At 40.1% G+C, this 16,437-nt stretch overlaps 1 protein-coding gene across 4 annotated transcripts in view; it reads left to right on the top strand.

The window, feature by feature from the left end:
- The window catches only part of sema5ba (sema domain, seven thrombospondin repeats (type 1 and type 1-like), transmembrane domain (TM) and short cytoplasmic domain, (semaphorin) 5Ba), a 231,228-nt gene that overhangs the window by 108,165 nt on the left and 106,626 nt on the right, over positions 1–16,437 (top strand). For all 4 annotated transcript variants that reach the window (XM_088083658.1, XM_088083656.1, XM_042495042.2 and 1 more), the window contains 2 exons: positions 4,240–4,339; positions 4,932–4,977. In XM_088083658.1, the coding sequence (XP_087939784.1) occupies positions 4,240–4,339; positions 4,932–4,977 (146 nt within the window). The remainder of the gene's footprint in view (positions 1–4,239; positions 4,340–4,931; positions 4,978–16,437) is intronic.

Raw genomic sequence — 16,437 nt, forward strand, 5'->3', positions numbered from 1 at the left:
GTTGGACTCTTTAAATCAGCTTCAGGTCTGTTTGCATAAGATTGTGAGGTTTAAGATGGCCCCCCGCTCCCCTCTGCTCCTCAAGCTTTGGCCTCTGCAGCCATTAATCAGAGAGTGATGTACAGATGGTCCCGCTCGCCTCCTCGCACCGGCCTTGTATGGTTTCTACACCCACCCTGTGTGTCAAAGATGGTCAACTCAAGCATGCATGCTTGAATGTGAGAAATGGGAACGATGCGCATATGTGCAATATAAATATTTATATAGAGAGAGAGACGGCGTGTATGGTGTTGAAATTACACCAAGGCGTCCAGTGATTTATTATGCATGCTGAGGTTATCAGTGATTTAATCTTCTGTGTATATAAATGTTTCACAGTCTATTAATAATTTTTACCCTTGTTCTCGTATGTTCTCAAAGAGAGCAGAGCATTTGTTAATATAATTAACCATTATTTTGTTTGCTTCAGGCAGTTCACATGGCAGTATGACTGATTCTGTTCTAGAGCTGCTACATGCAGTGTGCACGTTAACCTTCATTAAGTTTTGATAATTGAACATGTAATTATCTGTAATTCAAAATCAATGCCTGTATTTGAGATTTACACATTATTACTTATGATAAATGTATACAACTACAATCAGTATACAAAATTATGCAGTTGCCTTTGGTAAGTTCCTCCAAGGGTCTTCTAGACACTTGGAGAAAAGTCAGAGTCTAAGTGGTTTGAGAGAATAATACATCAACCAAACAATGCTTTTCTTTCTTTTTTGGCTGTTCAGTGCAGCATATAAACGGTCCAAGCTGCTGATTGCCATGTTTGTTTTGGTACAATACAATGAATCAACTGCCATTCTTGCAACCTTTTGAGTGTCATCTTGTGCCAGAACGACCGACCAGTCGTCCAGTGTGTTTTCTACTGATAAAAAAGATCCAAATGTAACCACTATTTACTTGCTCTTGAGTTTGTTGAAAACTACATTGCCCAGCTTTAAAGATCTAGTGTATAAGTTTGAGTTGCATCTTGTAGTGAGGTTGCAGATTGTAACCTACTGAAACTTCTCCCATGCGTGTAACTATGAAGGCCGATGTTAAAATCCAAAAACATGAGCGGCCATATGAACGACCTTATTTCAGGCATCTAACCAAAAACCTATTTAAAAACCCATTGAATTCAAGGCAATGGACAAAAATCTAAATGGACAAAAAAATAGGACTCATATCTGCAGTACTCCATAGAGTGAAACACTACTGGGACTTTAAACTATACATGTTCAAAACCCTTTCATAAACCCACTGAATTTGAGACAAGGTAACTGGAGGTGCTGAGATGCAGACAAATTTCTAGGAATTAGGACTCATTCTTGGTGTACTCTATAAGCCTACTGTAATGACAAATTTAACACCTCAAAGATGAGATTTTCTCACATAGCATTTGAATTAAATTATGAAAGTTGTCAGAAGTCGATGAAGGGAAGTAGAGAGGCCTGAATACTTCACTGCAAACCTTAAACAGAGTCAGCCTGAGTCAACAGACTCTTATTTTCACGGGTTGCACAACAAATGGGTACATACAGATAAATGTACATGATACAAAGCAGCTGGCCTGCGGTAACGTGTTTGCCTGGGTCCAGTCCTTGGAACCCACCCACTCGACCAAGTTGACTGAAATGGACGGTAACGAGTCGGCAATTGTGTCTGATATCAGGCAGGTAACACGCAGACTGCCTACACAAAGCTAGTGTGCAAGAATGCTGCTTGGCAACAGTCCAGACCCAGGATGGACTTAAACATTGTGGTGGTCTGTTTCATGAGATGTGTTGACAGAAAAATGTAGAGTAAAAAAGGTCTGATCCATTAAATCACATTTACAATTTGAAAATTGCACTCTCTGGCATATTACTTCCCCTACAAAATGGATTACTCATTCAGACCTTGTTCTCATCTTATAACGACAAAACCCAAAGTCATGTTCAGTCTGACAGCAGCTCTCTAAAACATCTCCATCCAGGTCAACATCTGGACACAACAGGTTGTAGCAGACAGCTCTTACATAACTGATTTCCCCTGTCAATACTGCCAGCCTTCACCCCAGGATGTGTGTGTTCGTCTGCATGTTTCTGCAGATGAGAGTGTATAGAATCAGTATCTTAAATCAGGAGCACCGTGGTGTAATGTAACTGCAGCCTCGTGCCTTTTTATCACTCATATATCTAGTTATGTTTGCAGATGACGGAGCCATATGGGTCCCATCAATCCCTGCAGCCCGTCTCTGTGCTTGAAGGAGAGTCGTTTCACTGTTCGCTGTGACTTCCTCCAACACTTTGATGTCATCTTACACCCGTAGCCTGGAGCTTATACTTTAAAAGAGGGTTTAAGGTTTTAAATGTTTGATGACTGCTTCCCTAATGAATACTTATCAGCAGTGTGGCCACATGTTACGACCAACACCCTTTATATGCCTCCGTGCAGGGAAAACCGAGACTGGAGGCATTATTTCTCCAAGTTGTCCATCTGTCCATTTGTCCGTCTGTCCATTTGACCCATTTTTGTGGATGTGAAATCTCAAGAATGCCTAGAGGGAATTTCCTCAAATTTGGCCCAGATATCCTTCACTTGTTCTCAACGATGAACTGATTAGATTTTGGTAATTATAGGTCAAAGGTCAAGGTCACTGTGACCTTGTCTGTCCCATTCTAGTGAATGCAAAATCTCAAGAACACCTTGAAAAATATCTTTGAATTTGGCACAAATGTCCTCTAAAACTCATTAAAAACTGGTGGTCAAGGTCACTGTGACCTTGCATATGTCTAATGATTGTGAACGCAATATAACAAAAACACCTTAAACACAAAAGAACACTTTCCTGGCCACTGATCAACGTCATATCTCAGGAACAGAAGGAATGAATGAATTGATGAGACACATCTTGAAGACATCTTGTGTGCCGCCGGGGAGAAGGTGTGTGTGAAGCATCCATGTTTTCACAGACATGGATGTAAACTGTAACTTCAACTTCCCTGGTGCGTGGAGGCAAACTGCGTGACGGTGATCCTAGTTTTTCCTTCTTCTTCCTTTGAGCTTTACCATGTTGTATATATTAATTCACAGATATACGGGGCATTGTAATCATTCACAGCTGTATCTTTCTACTTTCTCAAAGCTTTGTGGAAATGGCTGAAAGCTATTTAACACAGCTTTTGAAACTGGTTAAGGGAATGTGAATTCCCACCAACCGCTGTGAAACTGTGTACAGCATGGGAAATATGGGAAATCCCTTTATGCCGCGCAAACCTCCCACGTGGTGAAATCCGTTTAAAGGTCCTCGCTCTGGGGTCACACAAAGATCGAAGAGAAAATGCTTTTTTCCTGCAGTTTTCAAAGTGACATTAAAAGCCCCGCCAGGCGGCCCCTCTGCTCTGCAGCTTTGAAATTTTGATTTGTTAAAGCCAGTTTCAAACAGCGCAGAGGTTTCAGCCTCACACACCACACAGAGCTGTGTTTGTCCCAGCGTCAGGTTGTATCAGGATTTTGTGTCTGATGTGGCTCGGGCGGCTTTGTCCCCTCTCTGCAGGGGACACGGTCATAGCGCAGGAGGCTCTTCCTGCACTGCACACTGCACATTTTTACCACTTCAGCTTCAGATAATCCATTTTCCTACTATAGATTACTGTATTGATGTTCTTTGAACAATCAGTTAAGGTTTTAATCTCACAGTCTAATAAAAAAAAAGTATAATAATACACATTTCAAGTTTCCAGAGGGCAGGGACAACCTTTTCAGTTTCCTTGTTGTGTCTGACCAGCAGTCCCAAATATATTAATCAGATGTAATTTCTTTAATGAATATAGAAATATAATATAATGTAAAAAAGGCTTGGTAAGTGGGGCAAGGAAAAAAATATTTTTGGGTGCTTGAAAAGTCATGGAAAAAGTTGAAATTTTGTCCACGAAAACGTGGGAGCCCTGTTTAAAAATGCAGAGTGACTGGACTCTTTTTGTTGAAAGTCAGCCGTTGCAATCAGATTTAGCTATTGGCTCATCTGGTGGCAGGTGGCTTCTATGGTTGTTGCTTTAGAGATACACCGGTACATAAAATTGCCAAAACAAAAAGCTTTTGTGTGCATCAGTGAAAATACTGTGTTTCAAGATTTTTGTCTTTAACTGTCACTGCTTTTATCTCCTGAACTATGACATGATTTAACTCTCTCTAACCTTTTTGTTTGTCTCTTTGTCACAGCACTCAGCCCGTGGATTTCTACTTTCTCCCACCCCGGCGTGAGAGACTACTCCCAGCTCACCCTTGACCTGACTAGGAATGAGCTTATTGTGGGTGCCAGGTAAGGAACTGTAAATCCACTCAGCTCTTCACCCCACAGAGCACATTACTGAGAATGTGATACCCTTTCTGACTCACTCGTACACTGCGGTTTTCGGATAATGATGCTTCTTAAATGCTCCGCCGAGGCCACGTTGGACCAAGTCAAGCTTTGGATTTGGCAGAAGGGATGAAATTGGAAAGAATACGTCATGTAGCAATAGTGAGTGAGTGTGTTTGTGCGCGCGCGCGTTTGTGTGTGCGTGTGTGTGCGTGTGCGTGCGCTTCTGCATGTTCTTGTTAGCAGACAAGAGTTCAACTTTTGCCTGATTTGACCCTATTAAAAACACAGTCATTCTGCTTAGAGTTCATGGACTTGCAAAGCCACACAACTCAGGAAACTGAAGACAATGACTTAAGGCTGACGGACAGTTACAGTATGGCCTTTAATCGGCTTTGCTTTAAGTTGACAGCTGCTCGAATGGCCTGTCTCTTCTCGGATACTTAATTTGAATTAGTAAAGACTTTTTTTTCTGGATCTAGTCCAGTTATGTTGCACACACACACACACACACACACTCACATATCTCCTTTTTCCTCTGTCCCCAATCCAGAAACTACCTGTTCAGGCTGGACCTCAGTAACATGTCGCAGATACAGGTAGGCATGCTAATGTATCTACCTCTCTTTTTTGATGATGATGTTGTTTTCTAGTGGTTTTAAAGTTACTAGTGTTTGGCACGTATCACTTTTTTCCCTGTTAAACTGGGGTTTAATGACCTAAAGTTTGTTATAAAAAAAAAAAAAAAAGCTACAGCAGTCAGTGTTTTTGTGTTGTGGGTATTTTTTTTTTTTGAAGTTGAGTTACAAAGTGGTCAATGACTGAAGAGGTTTGCCTGAAATGTTGCATTTATTATTTCCGGAGCCAGTTATCGGTGTGAATTATTTTATTACGGGTTTTATGTCCAATTTATTCTGAGCTGCAGTGATTGAATCAGTGTTTAGTGTCATAAATGATATCTCAATCTGTTTTAAAACCAGAGTGGAAGTAGAAAGCCTGGAGCAATTAAATTGTTCTGCTGACCTTTAAAAATATATATTCTTGTCCTTCTGTCCGTTCCACTCTTACGGACACAATATCTCAAGAGCACCTGGAGGGAATTTTTTCAAAAGTGGCACAAACGTCCACATGGATTTAATGATGAATTGTTTATGTTTTAGTGGTTAGAGATGAAGGCCATTGTGACGTTGCATCCAAATTTTGAAAATCACTATTTGCTGTAGATTTCATGCTCCAGAGATATCAGTTTTTTATTTTGATTGGTGACCATTTGTCCTATTTTAGTATTTGTAATTGACTTATCTATTTGTACGCTTTATTTCCTTTGCATCCAAAATGAGCACATTATTACTCATCAGTGTGCTGTTAGAGTTTGATAAGGTGGGAAATAGAAAATGGCATTGTTGGCTTTGAACTCTGTGGTCTCAGTACATGTTTATGGTAGCTGCATCAGTTGATAAACTCTTGAAAAGATTTTCGACAGATTTTATTGACGTCTTTGCAATGAGTGCTCACTGTTGTGGTGCTTTCCTGCCTCATGAAGGGGCCGTTTACACGGTAACGGTTCTTGCATGAAACATTAAACTTTTTGCTGTGTTGTGTTTGTGCTGCTGACTCTACTGAGTTTATTAACGCTGTCGGTTCTCATGCATGAGTTCGCCATCTTCTTGTTTGTTTATACTCACCGCTCAGTAGACAAACGCCTTTATGTGCAAGCGTGTGGCGTTCTTCTGTGGTGTGTCATTAAAAAGTTACACTGCCAACTACTGGCCTGACACTCATACTACAGCGTTTTTAGTTTCTTGAGGATCCGTGTACATGAAGATCGTTCTCACAGGGTTATCATATAAACACAGATTTTTATTAAAATGCAAACTTGTCAGTTCTTAGTCGGGCCGTTCTCGTCAAAACAAGAGGACATCATATGTCGCTGTTGTCAGTAAAGTCTCAGGTTCGAGGTACTCTTTTGTCTCCTGGAGGTTGACTTGTGTTGCAGTAGACAGATGAGGCATACACACATCTTACAAAACATCACAGTCAGACATGATTGAAGTAAATATATCAAAGCTCTAATAGTCAATATCCACTAAATTACAGTAAATAGATACATTAATTTTAAACATTGCTTCTGTAGCATCTCTGCAATGTTGTTACTACTTATTAGTCTGAGAGTTGCTGCGGGAACAAAGCTGTTCTTATTCTGCTTTGTACTCCACTTTGGGAATATGAACCTTTGTCCTGAAGTAGGAAACTGTTCAAAGGGTGGGAGACGTCATTTAAAATTGAGCTGCTGATCCACTATAACTGTCTGGAGCGCAGGGACGCCGGCTGTGACTCATCAATCAGCCTACTGGACCATTTAACAATTCCACTGAAAGAGTTTCTGTTCTTCTAAGATAGGTCCCCAAACCGAGACACTAAAGAAAAAGACAAACTAGGTTCAATAACATTACAACAGAATAAGCTCATCGTGGTTTTGTCAGTGAGAAAATAGGTATGTGGCGATATAGTGGTATTAAACCACAACGGTGATACTTAAAAATGACACACAGAAGCACACAAACACATGGAAACAGAATAAAGCCTATAAATAAAAAGATAGAAAATAAGTAAGTAAAAAAATATATATATCAACCCTCTTCTATAGACACTGAAATAATATTCTAATCTATTCTATATGCAGAAATATGACGTTTTTAGATTTGACAATTTTTTACAAAAAACAAAATAAAACATTTGTGTCTCTTTTTGCTTACAACTATACATTTTACTTCAAAGTTTAGTTTTGCGTCAATAATTGTCCTGAGATATTTGGAAGATTGTACACATTTCATCGTCAGTGACTTCATGTGTGTGCACATGTTTTATAAAATTGATTATGATGTCTTTGGTCTTAGAACATGCTAAACGATGCTGCACAGGTGACGTTTCAAGTCCCTCGAGCTACGATGATGATCTAACAACAAACATTCCCACATCAGGGATTTGGCCAAACCACTGCTGTGTTATAAAAGTTAATGATCGTGATATTTATTCACATGACAGTTTGGATCACCTTCTGAAAGAGTGCATATGCTGACGTAAGAATCAGTATAATTTTTTTATGATCTTCCATGTTGCAGAGGATGTAATTAAATCCAGAGTTAGTGTACGCACACATAGACACCTGCATCAGTGTGTGTCCTGCGCCTGTGAGTGTAAAGTGTGTGTTTTGTGAAAGGCCCATGGTGATGCGAGTGTTACACCATAAAGTAGCAGCGGTGTAGCTTGGAGTGTTAGCTCTGGGGTGCAGGGTTGCCGTACGGTTGCATCAGGCGTCACGAATGACAATCTCCCAACTCTCTATGGGACTGTGTAATCTTAAACTGGTATATCACTGTCACTGAGTAAAGAAAAGCAGTCTTTATATAACCCGGAGTACACTGCTCAGTTTCCATGCTTCAAATGACTGGAGGATATCTTCTGTTCAGTTTGAACTGCTGCAAGGCAAATTTAATTACAAACCAAGCAAAGGTTAATGTCACTTCCTTTAACTCTGTGAAGTACACAAGTGAAGGCGACAGGAGTGTAAAGCACAACACACTTTTAACAGTCACTCAATGAAAACAAAAGTGGGGTACGTCTTTGGTCACTGAGCAAATCCACTGTTGCTGTTGGAGTTTAAAAGACCGTGTCGGTGGTTTTGCATGTTTTAGTCCATTAACTACAAATGTTATGTGCTTTGCACTTTGTTGCCAAAGCACACTCCAAGTTAAGAGACGGTTTTCCACTTTCCATGAAACAGTGGCTTCAGTTAATGTGAGTGTAACATAAAATCACCAAGACAGGAAACTTGGAGTAATCTACTGTCATCATTCTTTTGTTTTTTATTAAGTGTTTTTTTATTTCTTTTTGGTTTCCAAAAACTCTTGAGAACTAATTTGTGAAAGTTCTGACATTTCAGATTTGAGGATTGGCTGCAAAGAAATCATGCAAGCTGCATTAATTGCAGCCCAGTCGCCAGAGAAAAATGTTGTTATTGTAAGTTTGGATGGATACTATGGATGAATTGCATTTGTAGGTTTCATACATCTCATATCAGTGTTTCTAAAGTGACGTAGTATATGAGCTTACTTCGTCACCTAGGCAGCCGCTTGTGACCTATTAAAATAAAAAATAAAACAGCACATTGTTATTTTTGTAAATTATCTCTTCAATTCCAAAGTACCTAATCAATTATATATTTAAAATGTTTTGCATTGTTGTGTTTTTAGTGGTGCTTTTAAAATTTTCAGCACCAGTGCTATCAGTGGAAGTTAGTTTGGAGATCTGCTAATTTATGGCTGACATATATATATATATAAGCATGTAAAACCACCAGTACAGTCCTTTCAAGTATTCACGCTATATTTTTTTAAATGTTTAAAAATCCCCTACTACACTTCATTTTCTGAATCTTTTTAAAGTAACCAAGAATAGTTTAACTAAGAAATTTGCAGCATGAGTTACATTATTATTTCAAGGACAAAGACCTGTGTTATTTTACACTACATTTCCACACAGGATGAGAGCACATCACCAGACTCGACTTTGTCTGACAAAGTCGCCTTTCACAGCAGCCTCGACTGAATGACATGATGTGTACAGCTGCCACCCGTGTGTCACTGCCGATATCAATGCGCCCTTTGTCTGCATGTCCTAGTTGTCTAGTTTTGGAGGAGAGAAGTTGACTTATGTGGGGTTTCTATTTGTTTTCACCCTTGTCGTGTTGTTCTCTGCAGCTCTGTGAAGCTGTTCTCTTTGTCCTGAAAATGGCATCTGCCATCTTTACATCCCGACGACATGCAGAAGCATACAGTGACATAAACCCACACACATGCACTCAAACATACAGCCCAGATTCTCTAAATTTATCTTTTCCCCCTACACACACACACAGACAGGCGCCTACACACACATCCCCAGCTTATTGTGAGCTATAGGGATAAATGAGGTAGTTCCTTTTTCACTCTGGCCAGTGTGGAGGTGTCATCCGTGATGCCAAGGCTGAAATCAATGAAAACGTTATACAAACTGCCCAGTGAAGCAGAGAGGAGGGTCTCTACCCCCCCATGCTCATTTGCCAGCTAACGGAAAGCTGTCCAAAGAGACGGAGGAGGGCGGCATCTTAAAATACTCCCTTTTTTTGTTGTATAACCGAATGGAAAACAAACCCAAATGTCTCGCTTGCCAGTTTGAGCCTCTGCTTCAACATCAAAGGCTCGTTTCATCGAAAGCATTTGGTGTAGATTCCTGAACTGGTGATATGTTGCCTGAATATCCGAACCATCTGTCAGAGGCTAAGGCTGTTTTCACACTGGGTTTGTTTGTTTGTTGGAGTTCAAACTTGAGTTCAGTTGTCTGCACTCCATCATGACCCTGTTTTTTTCCTCATTGAAGTGTAGCTCTGTACTAACATTGCCAAGAAACAATGTCAGCAACCATTTTAATGCGCAAATGTACAGTGTGACGACAGGTGGACTGAGGGAGTGTGATAAGTTTGGATTTGCCACAAAAAACAAGACAAGACAAGAGACTACCTGGTATCTACTATTGATCTGATACATCGCAAAACAGTTATGCATTTATACCATAATTGCACTAAAAGTAGGTTAAAGTAAGAAAAAATAGAAGAAAATGTGTTAAAAAAAAGTTCACCATCTTGCTAATTACAGGTGTGGAGTTGATTAAGTATACTGTTCAGAGATGAAGTTCAAGTCTGTGATATTTGTTTCTTTTTAAGTTGACAGACATCAGTGCTTACATCATTAAACAATCGCATAACGGCCATGAAATTAAAGAAATACAAAATGATTTCTCATTTTCTCAAGGGCTGTATCCGACTCAGAATTGTGTAGAATCAGATTTGGCAGTTTAATATTTAGTTTTTCTCAGCAGGATGTTCAGTGTGAAAGCAGCTGTGGATAGATAGACAGATAGATCAACAATTCAAAGTAACAACAGCTGTACTATATCAAAACATGCATTTACAAACTCGCACACAACTCGTGCAGTATAATCCAGGTCTAATTTATCTAGCCGTATGATCAGTAGTGCCCAAACATCCATTTTCACTATAACATTACAACACTTCTTCCTGTAGGTAATGCACCCTTACAAGTTTTAAAGCATAAGGTTTTAGTCAAAATGCATGTTTTGGGAAGTTCTGAGCATACAACTGTATCGATGAGACTTGGGTTGTAAAGCAAGAGTTGTCAGGACAGTTTTTTTTAACTGATGTTTTGATACATTTTTTGTTGTTAATTGTGGGCCCTGATTACTTCAGGTCATGACAAATGTTGACCTTTTTTGGATTCTTTGTTCACCAAACAAAGTTTTCTTCACAAACTCAAGTTAAAATGTGGTGTGAAATTAACAAACGGTCATTTTCTGAGTGAAATATTACTTTCAGGTACTGCTTTGGATTGTTGTTTAGCTTTTATTTTTACTACATTTGGTCAGGTTCCATTTGTTTAGTTCAGTACAAAACAAGGCTTGTACATAAATTTCATACTGTAGCTCAGCAACCACCTGTCGGCTGCAGAGTTATTGCATCATAATTGTTGATGTGGATTTTATGGTCCTTCAGCAAGCTCTTAACCAGGATACTTGCTGTATATCAGGACCAAGCTGACAGTTGAATGTTGGAGATTTCATTCATCAGTGAGAGGAGCTTAAAATGATTCAGTACACTCAGTTCAGCTTGAGAATTTGGTGATAACAGTTTGTTTGCTTGTGTACTGAACACCTGGACTCCACAGCTCTGATAGGACAGAAATTGTATCGCAGCACATTGAGCGACTCAGATAGTATAGCAGTGAGACATTTTGTCTGTCCTGTTTTCTCAAGAAGGTAGTAAAGGAAGCAGACGAGAGTTGCAGAGTTGCATTGTGGCACGTTCCACCTATCCAATGCACCTTTTACAAATTTTGGCGGCCTATTTAAGCGGTCGAAAAATTCCTAGCTGATTTATCATTTTGCAAGTTTCTCCACAACCATCACTGCTGCAAAGTTTTAACCTGCATCACCAATATCCACCCGCTGGAACTCCAGGGAGGAAGATATCTGCCATCATCAATCCCCAAACTCTCTCTGTCACTCTCCAAACTTTTTCTCAGTCAGATTTGAGGGTATGCTGCCAAGAGTGATGAGGTCAGAGCCAAGAACATTGATTGGGTTCAAAATACACACAAACAGTATCACAATTTGAGTGGAACCAATCACAGATTAAGAAATTGGATATAGTTTTGTTATCTGCAGTGTTTCGGAAAAGGTATTTATGCGACAAGACTTGCAGCCAGAACAGTCCTATATTCAAATTAATAATGCTTTGTAATGTAATCCAATTGAAATGGCCCTCTGATCTGAAGAATTGAGGACTTTGCATGAGAAAATCTTCTAAAAGCTTTGAGTTTGACTCGTGCTGATGTTCCTAAAAATGTATTTTATTGAAGCTGCTTTTTTTTTTTTTTTACCTCTGCCAAGGTAACGTCAGCAAGATTACAGAAAAAACGCTCCGATTTTCATGAAACTTGGTAAAAGGGTGTAACGTGGGCCAGGGAAGAAATATAGTCATTCTGGAGGGGATCCAAAATGCAGGGTGAACACACAGGTTATTTTTCAATTTCATTAACATTGCGGTATAGGGCATTTGGGTATGATGGTAGTTTTGCTTTCTTCATGAATTTAAGGTAACACAGGTTGAATAATTGATGTACAAATGGTTATTTTTGGGTTCATGTATTCTTTTAATAACAGCACTCTCAAGACTTCAACCACTAAAGTTCAGCATTCTGTGCACTTAACCTCTAAAGATAGAGCCTTGTTTGAACTTATTTGATCGCCAGTGTGAAAGTTAACTGCAGCAGCTCAGGAACCCAGTCAACCTGTAGAAATGGACCCAGCCCTGTGGGATGGAGAGCATGACCGGCTTTACCTTAAAATAAAGGTCGTCCATTTAGAGCGGGTGAAAGTCATACTGACGCCGTTTAGAAACGACTCGCTGATTGATTGAAAAGTAAACCAAAGAGGGTGGCCCGCTCACCATCTGATCACAATGCTGCATTCTCTGCTCTCCCATTCATCTGCTGGTCTGGGCTTTCCAGGCCGGCCATTATCGCGGCCTGTAACCACACACCGCTGTCACCGTCCCCGTCACCCCCCCCTCCCTTTTACCGCTTTCCTCTTCAGTGTGAAGCTATTAGAGATTGTATGTGTTGTCTGTTTGTGTGTCATCCAATGGGCTATCCATGACAGCACTAAATTAGAGAGCCGGCCCAGACCGATCCGTCTCACACCTGAAGCCAAAACAAACACTGTCTGGGTGCCAGCAGAAGAGATGAAGGGCTGGACGTATTTTTCTCGCTGTATATAAATATGTGTGTGTCTTTGTGTGTGTGAGGGTCGACAAGTGTGTACATGCCAGCTTTGCAGTCTTTTCGATGGCAGAGGGGTTTGAAGGCGGACCACGCCAGAGGGGGGGAGGGCCACCGAGGTGCTGATTCCAGGGCTTTTAAAGGCTCAGCCCAGGCCGTTCTGTTCAGGCACCTGGGAGAACACCTGCCACGGCCATTAGTGAGCAGGCAAGCGTAGAGGAACCAACGCGTAGGCAATCAGCGGAGAAAGAGAGCGAGAGGGAGGGAGAGGAGACAGACAAGGAGAGCTGGGGGATAAAGAGGTAGGCAGGAGCCCGGAGAATGAAAGACAGAGGAGATAACAGGAAAAAAAGGAGCGAGGAACAGAAGCAGAAACCAAGAGAACAACACCGAAAATCACACATGCAGCGCCGAGATGAAGACAAATGAGAGAGAGGAGAGGAGTGAATATGAGAGAGAGTGCCAGGGAGGTGACAAGCTTTCAGTCTGCTTCAGCTCGCTGTTTTCTCTCTGGACATTTTCTCTAGTGTGTCTCTGTGGAGAAAATAGATTCCCGTGGTGTGCAGTCGTACCTGCACTGGACGCCTTCAGCGACAATGTTTCGTAGACGCACGACCTCCCCACTGTTGCACTTTTTGTAGAGGAAAAGCAGACTTTGGAAAAGTACCTGGAAGATTTCAGTGAATAATATTTTTTTTGTTTGTTTGGGTTTTTTTTTTGTTTTAATATTTTTCTTTATTTTTAACACGACAAATAAAATGAAGAATAAAATAAAATATAAGTAAGAAAAACAACACCAGAATGCTCATCAGACATATTCAATAAACAGTTTAAGTATTTTATGTCAGAAGAGGAGTAGGAGGAGGTGAATACTAAAACATACATTTTCCCGGTTTCTGTCCCAATATTCAGCATACACACCTCGATCAAGTCAAAACACAATTAAAACAAAAACGAGAACACACACACACTCACACACACTACAACACACATGACAAAAGAAAGAAAACACATCAATACAGAAAACAAACTCACTCTTGTAAAGCAACCATCTATCATGTCCCCCGTTTCCCTCCTTCTTCTAGTATCTCATATCCCTTCAACATGTTTTTATGAAAGTCTTTAAACTCATTAATTGTTCAACATTTTTTCAATTCCACACTACAGCTGTTTGATAGATTAACCCCTTTGACTGTAATACAATGATATTCGTGTTAGACCGCCCTAACTTTGCTGAATGTACAAATTCCTCTCAAATCATGTAAACTGTCTTTCATTTTAAACAACTTTTTGATACTTTTAGGTAGTAGTTGATTTTTAGCTCTGTACATGATTTGAATGGTTTTGAAATACACCAGTTATAATACTTAAATTTCTCTTCTGCCTCATAAAAACATCCATGTTCAGTCATATGACAAAGACGAGATAAAAAAGAGGTTACGTTTGATTAACTGAGCACAATTCGAATGATCCCAATTCACTTTTTCAAGGCACAATCGTATTTGTTGCATAGTTGACAGTATTATAACCATGTTGTTTACTAATCATGCTGCTTTGAGAGAATTCTGTCGTTTATGAATTAATGTCATTTGTCAAAGATAATTTATAGTAATTTTGTACTTTTGGCAGTCAGTTGAGGAGCATAACGTTACCTCAGGCAGAGAACCAAACTTGCATTAGTTGATTGGCAGCAGCTGCTTTATTCATGTTTCACCATCAATGGTTCATTCATCACCCGCTTGGCTACCGGCTGACTTTTTGCATCCAATCTTATTCAAACAGGTGTACACACAGGTCTCTATAACGTGACACACTCACCGCCTGCTCTGTTGATATCTTAATTAAGTTAAGAAAGTTTATAGTATTGATCTAATGTCAAAGACAAATGAGCCTTTTCTATCAAATCTCGCTCTATTCTATCCTCGTGCTATTATAGTCCTTTCCTTGTTTTTCCATGTTTTTCTTTATAAGTGAGAAGTGTGAATAACACTTTTTGAAACCGGTCCAGTTTTGAGTGAAAGCACTGCGGCTAGCAGCTTTGAAACAAGCTGCAATGTCAGCCCTCGGGGCATTTATGCTCCATCAGATTACATCCACTAAAAGTTAAACTATCAGTTATGACAAAATTGTACTCAGCATCTTAGTTGCGGAGATTTGGAAATGTGACAAACATCACATCACAACTCTGAGAGGGTAAGAAATACGAGCAGTCAGATGATCAGACAGGTTGTAAACAAACTCCCAGGTTAGCCAACAGACGGATTTATGACCCGTTTATACTGTCTGTTGTAAACATCCATCACAGTTTGCAGACGGACCTCCTGGTTCAGTAATTACCTACACCTAACCCTTAGCGTAGTGCGCTGTACACTGTTGTATATTGCAAAAAGGGATTATTACTGACAGGTGTGCTCACTTTTGGTTTTACCTATAAAGTATGTAGTTTAGCCTAAGTGCTTTCTGACTGTGTGCACCCGTTCAAACTTTTTTTAGCAATCATAAACTGATAGATAATGATGGACAAAACTTTTTAAAATTCAAGGAGGAAATATCCCTTAAAGCTGCATTTTATATTATTTTAAAGTTGAATATTGAAGTCAATAAATCAATACATTCACAAATGAACGACGTAAATTAAGACCCAAGTCAGAGACATGAACACTAGAGGCGGGGAGAAAATTGAGCTGTTTATAAAGTTTTCATGAAGGGTCATAGCTTATTTTGCATCAATGTATCACAATGTTATGTTGCAATATTCAGCATATTGCATATCGTTTGTGATGATAATGTATTGTGGCCTCTGGTGATACCTCAGCATTCGAGTGGAGATGCATATGGTGTCTTAAGTAATCCCTTCGAGATCATAATATGCATGCAAACACAAAGTGCCTCATTTTTTATCCACACACAGTACTGTACACTACACACACACACACACACACACACACACACACACACCATCACCCACCCAGGAAACTCACAGAGGGACTGCTCTCTGAGACTCAGATGCTGCTGTATATTCTTAGAGTTTGGTGTCTCTATCCTCTGACCTCCTTGTCTTTTCATTTTTAAACTCCTCTCTTTCTCTCTCTGTCTTTTTCTGTGAGATGTAGTGCTGGTGGTGGGTCTGACTGCAATCCACCCACATGCTCTGTCCTCGCAGCGCCGACAGAGCTCTCTCTCTCTCTCTCTCTCTTTCTGTTGTGCCAGTCGGCCTGAACTCCGCCGCAATCAGAGCAGCAGGAGGAAGGTGGTAGGAGGTGTGTGTGTGTGTGTGTGTGTGTGTGTGTGTGGGGATAAAACAGAGGAGTGGGAGAGTGGTTAAGACAGCGGCGGTATAGAAATGCTCAAGTATTGGATGGGTGGGAGAAGGAAAGGAGGATAGTAGAGCTCTGTTGCTGTCATCTGTTTCTCTGATTGTTTATTTTTCTTTGTAGTAGGATGCAGATCCGCCAGATGTCCTATGAGCAATTCCACTGCTGCCAAGAAGGAAAAAAAATAACAACTTTTGATGGGCAAACTTTTCATGTCTGAGATGGAAATGAATGCACGACCGGCCTCTGTCTTTCTTTTGCCTTCCTCCTTTTCTATCACCTTCATTTGTAGTTTTCTAGTTACGGCTCTTTCTTCGGCTTTTTGCAAAGTACCAACAGGAGATAGAATATT

Source organism: Plectropomus leopardus, chromosome 10 (genome assembly GCF_026936395.1).
Source record: "Plectropomus leopardus strain MGB_pleo_1.0 chromosome 10, ASM2693639v1, whole genome shotgun sequence".
NCBI lineage: Eukaryota > Metazoa > Chordata > Actinopteri > Perciformes > Serranidae > Plectropomus > Plectropomus leopardus.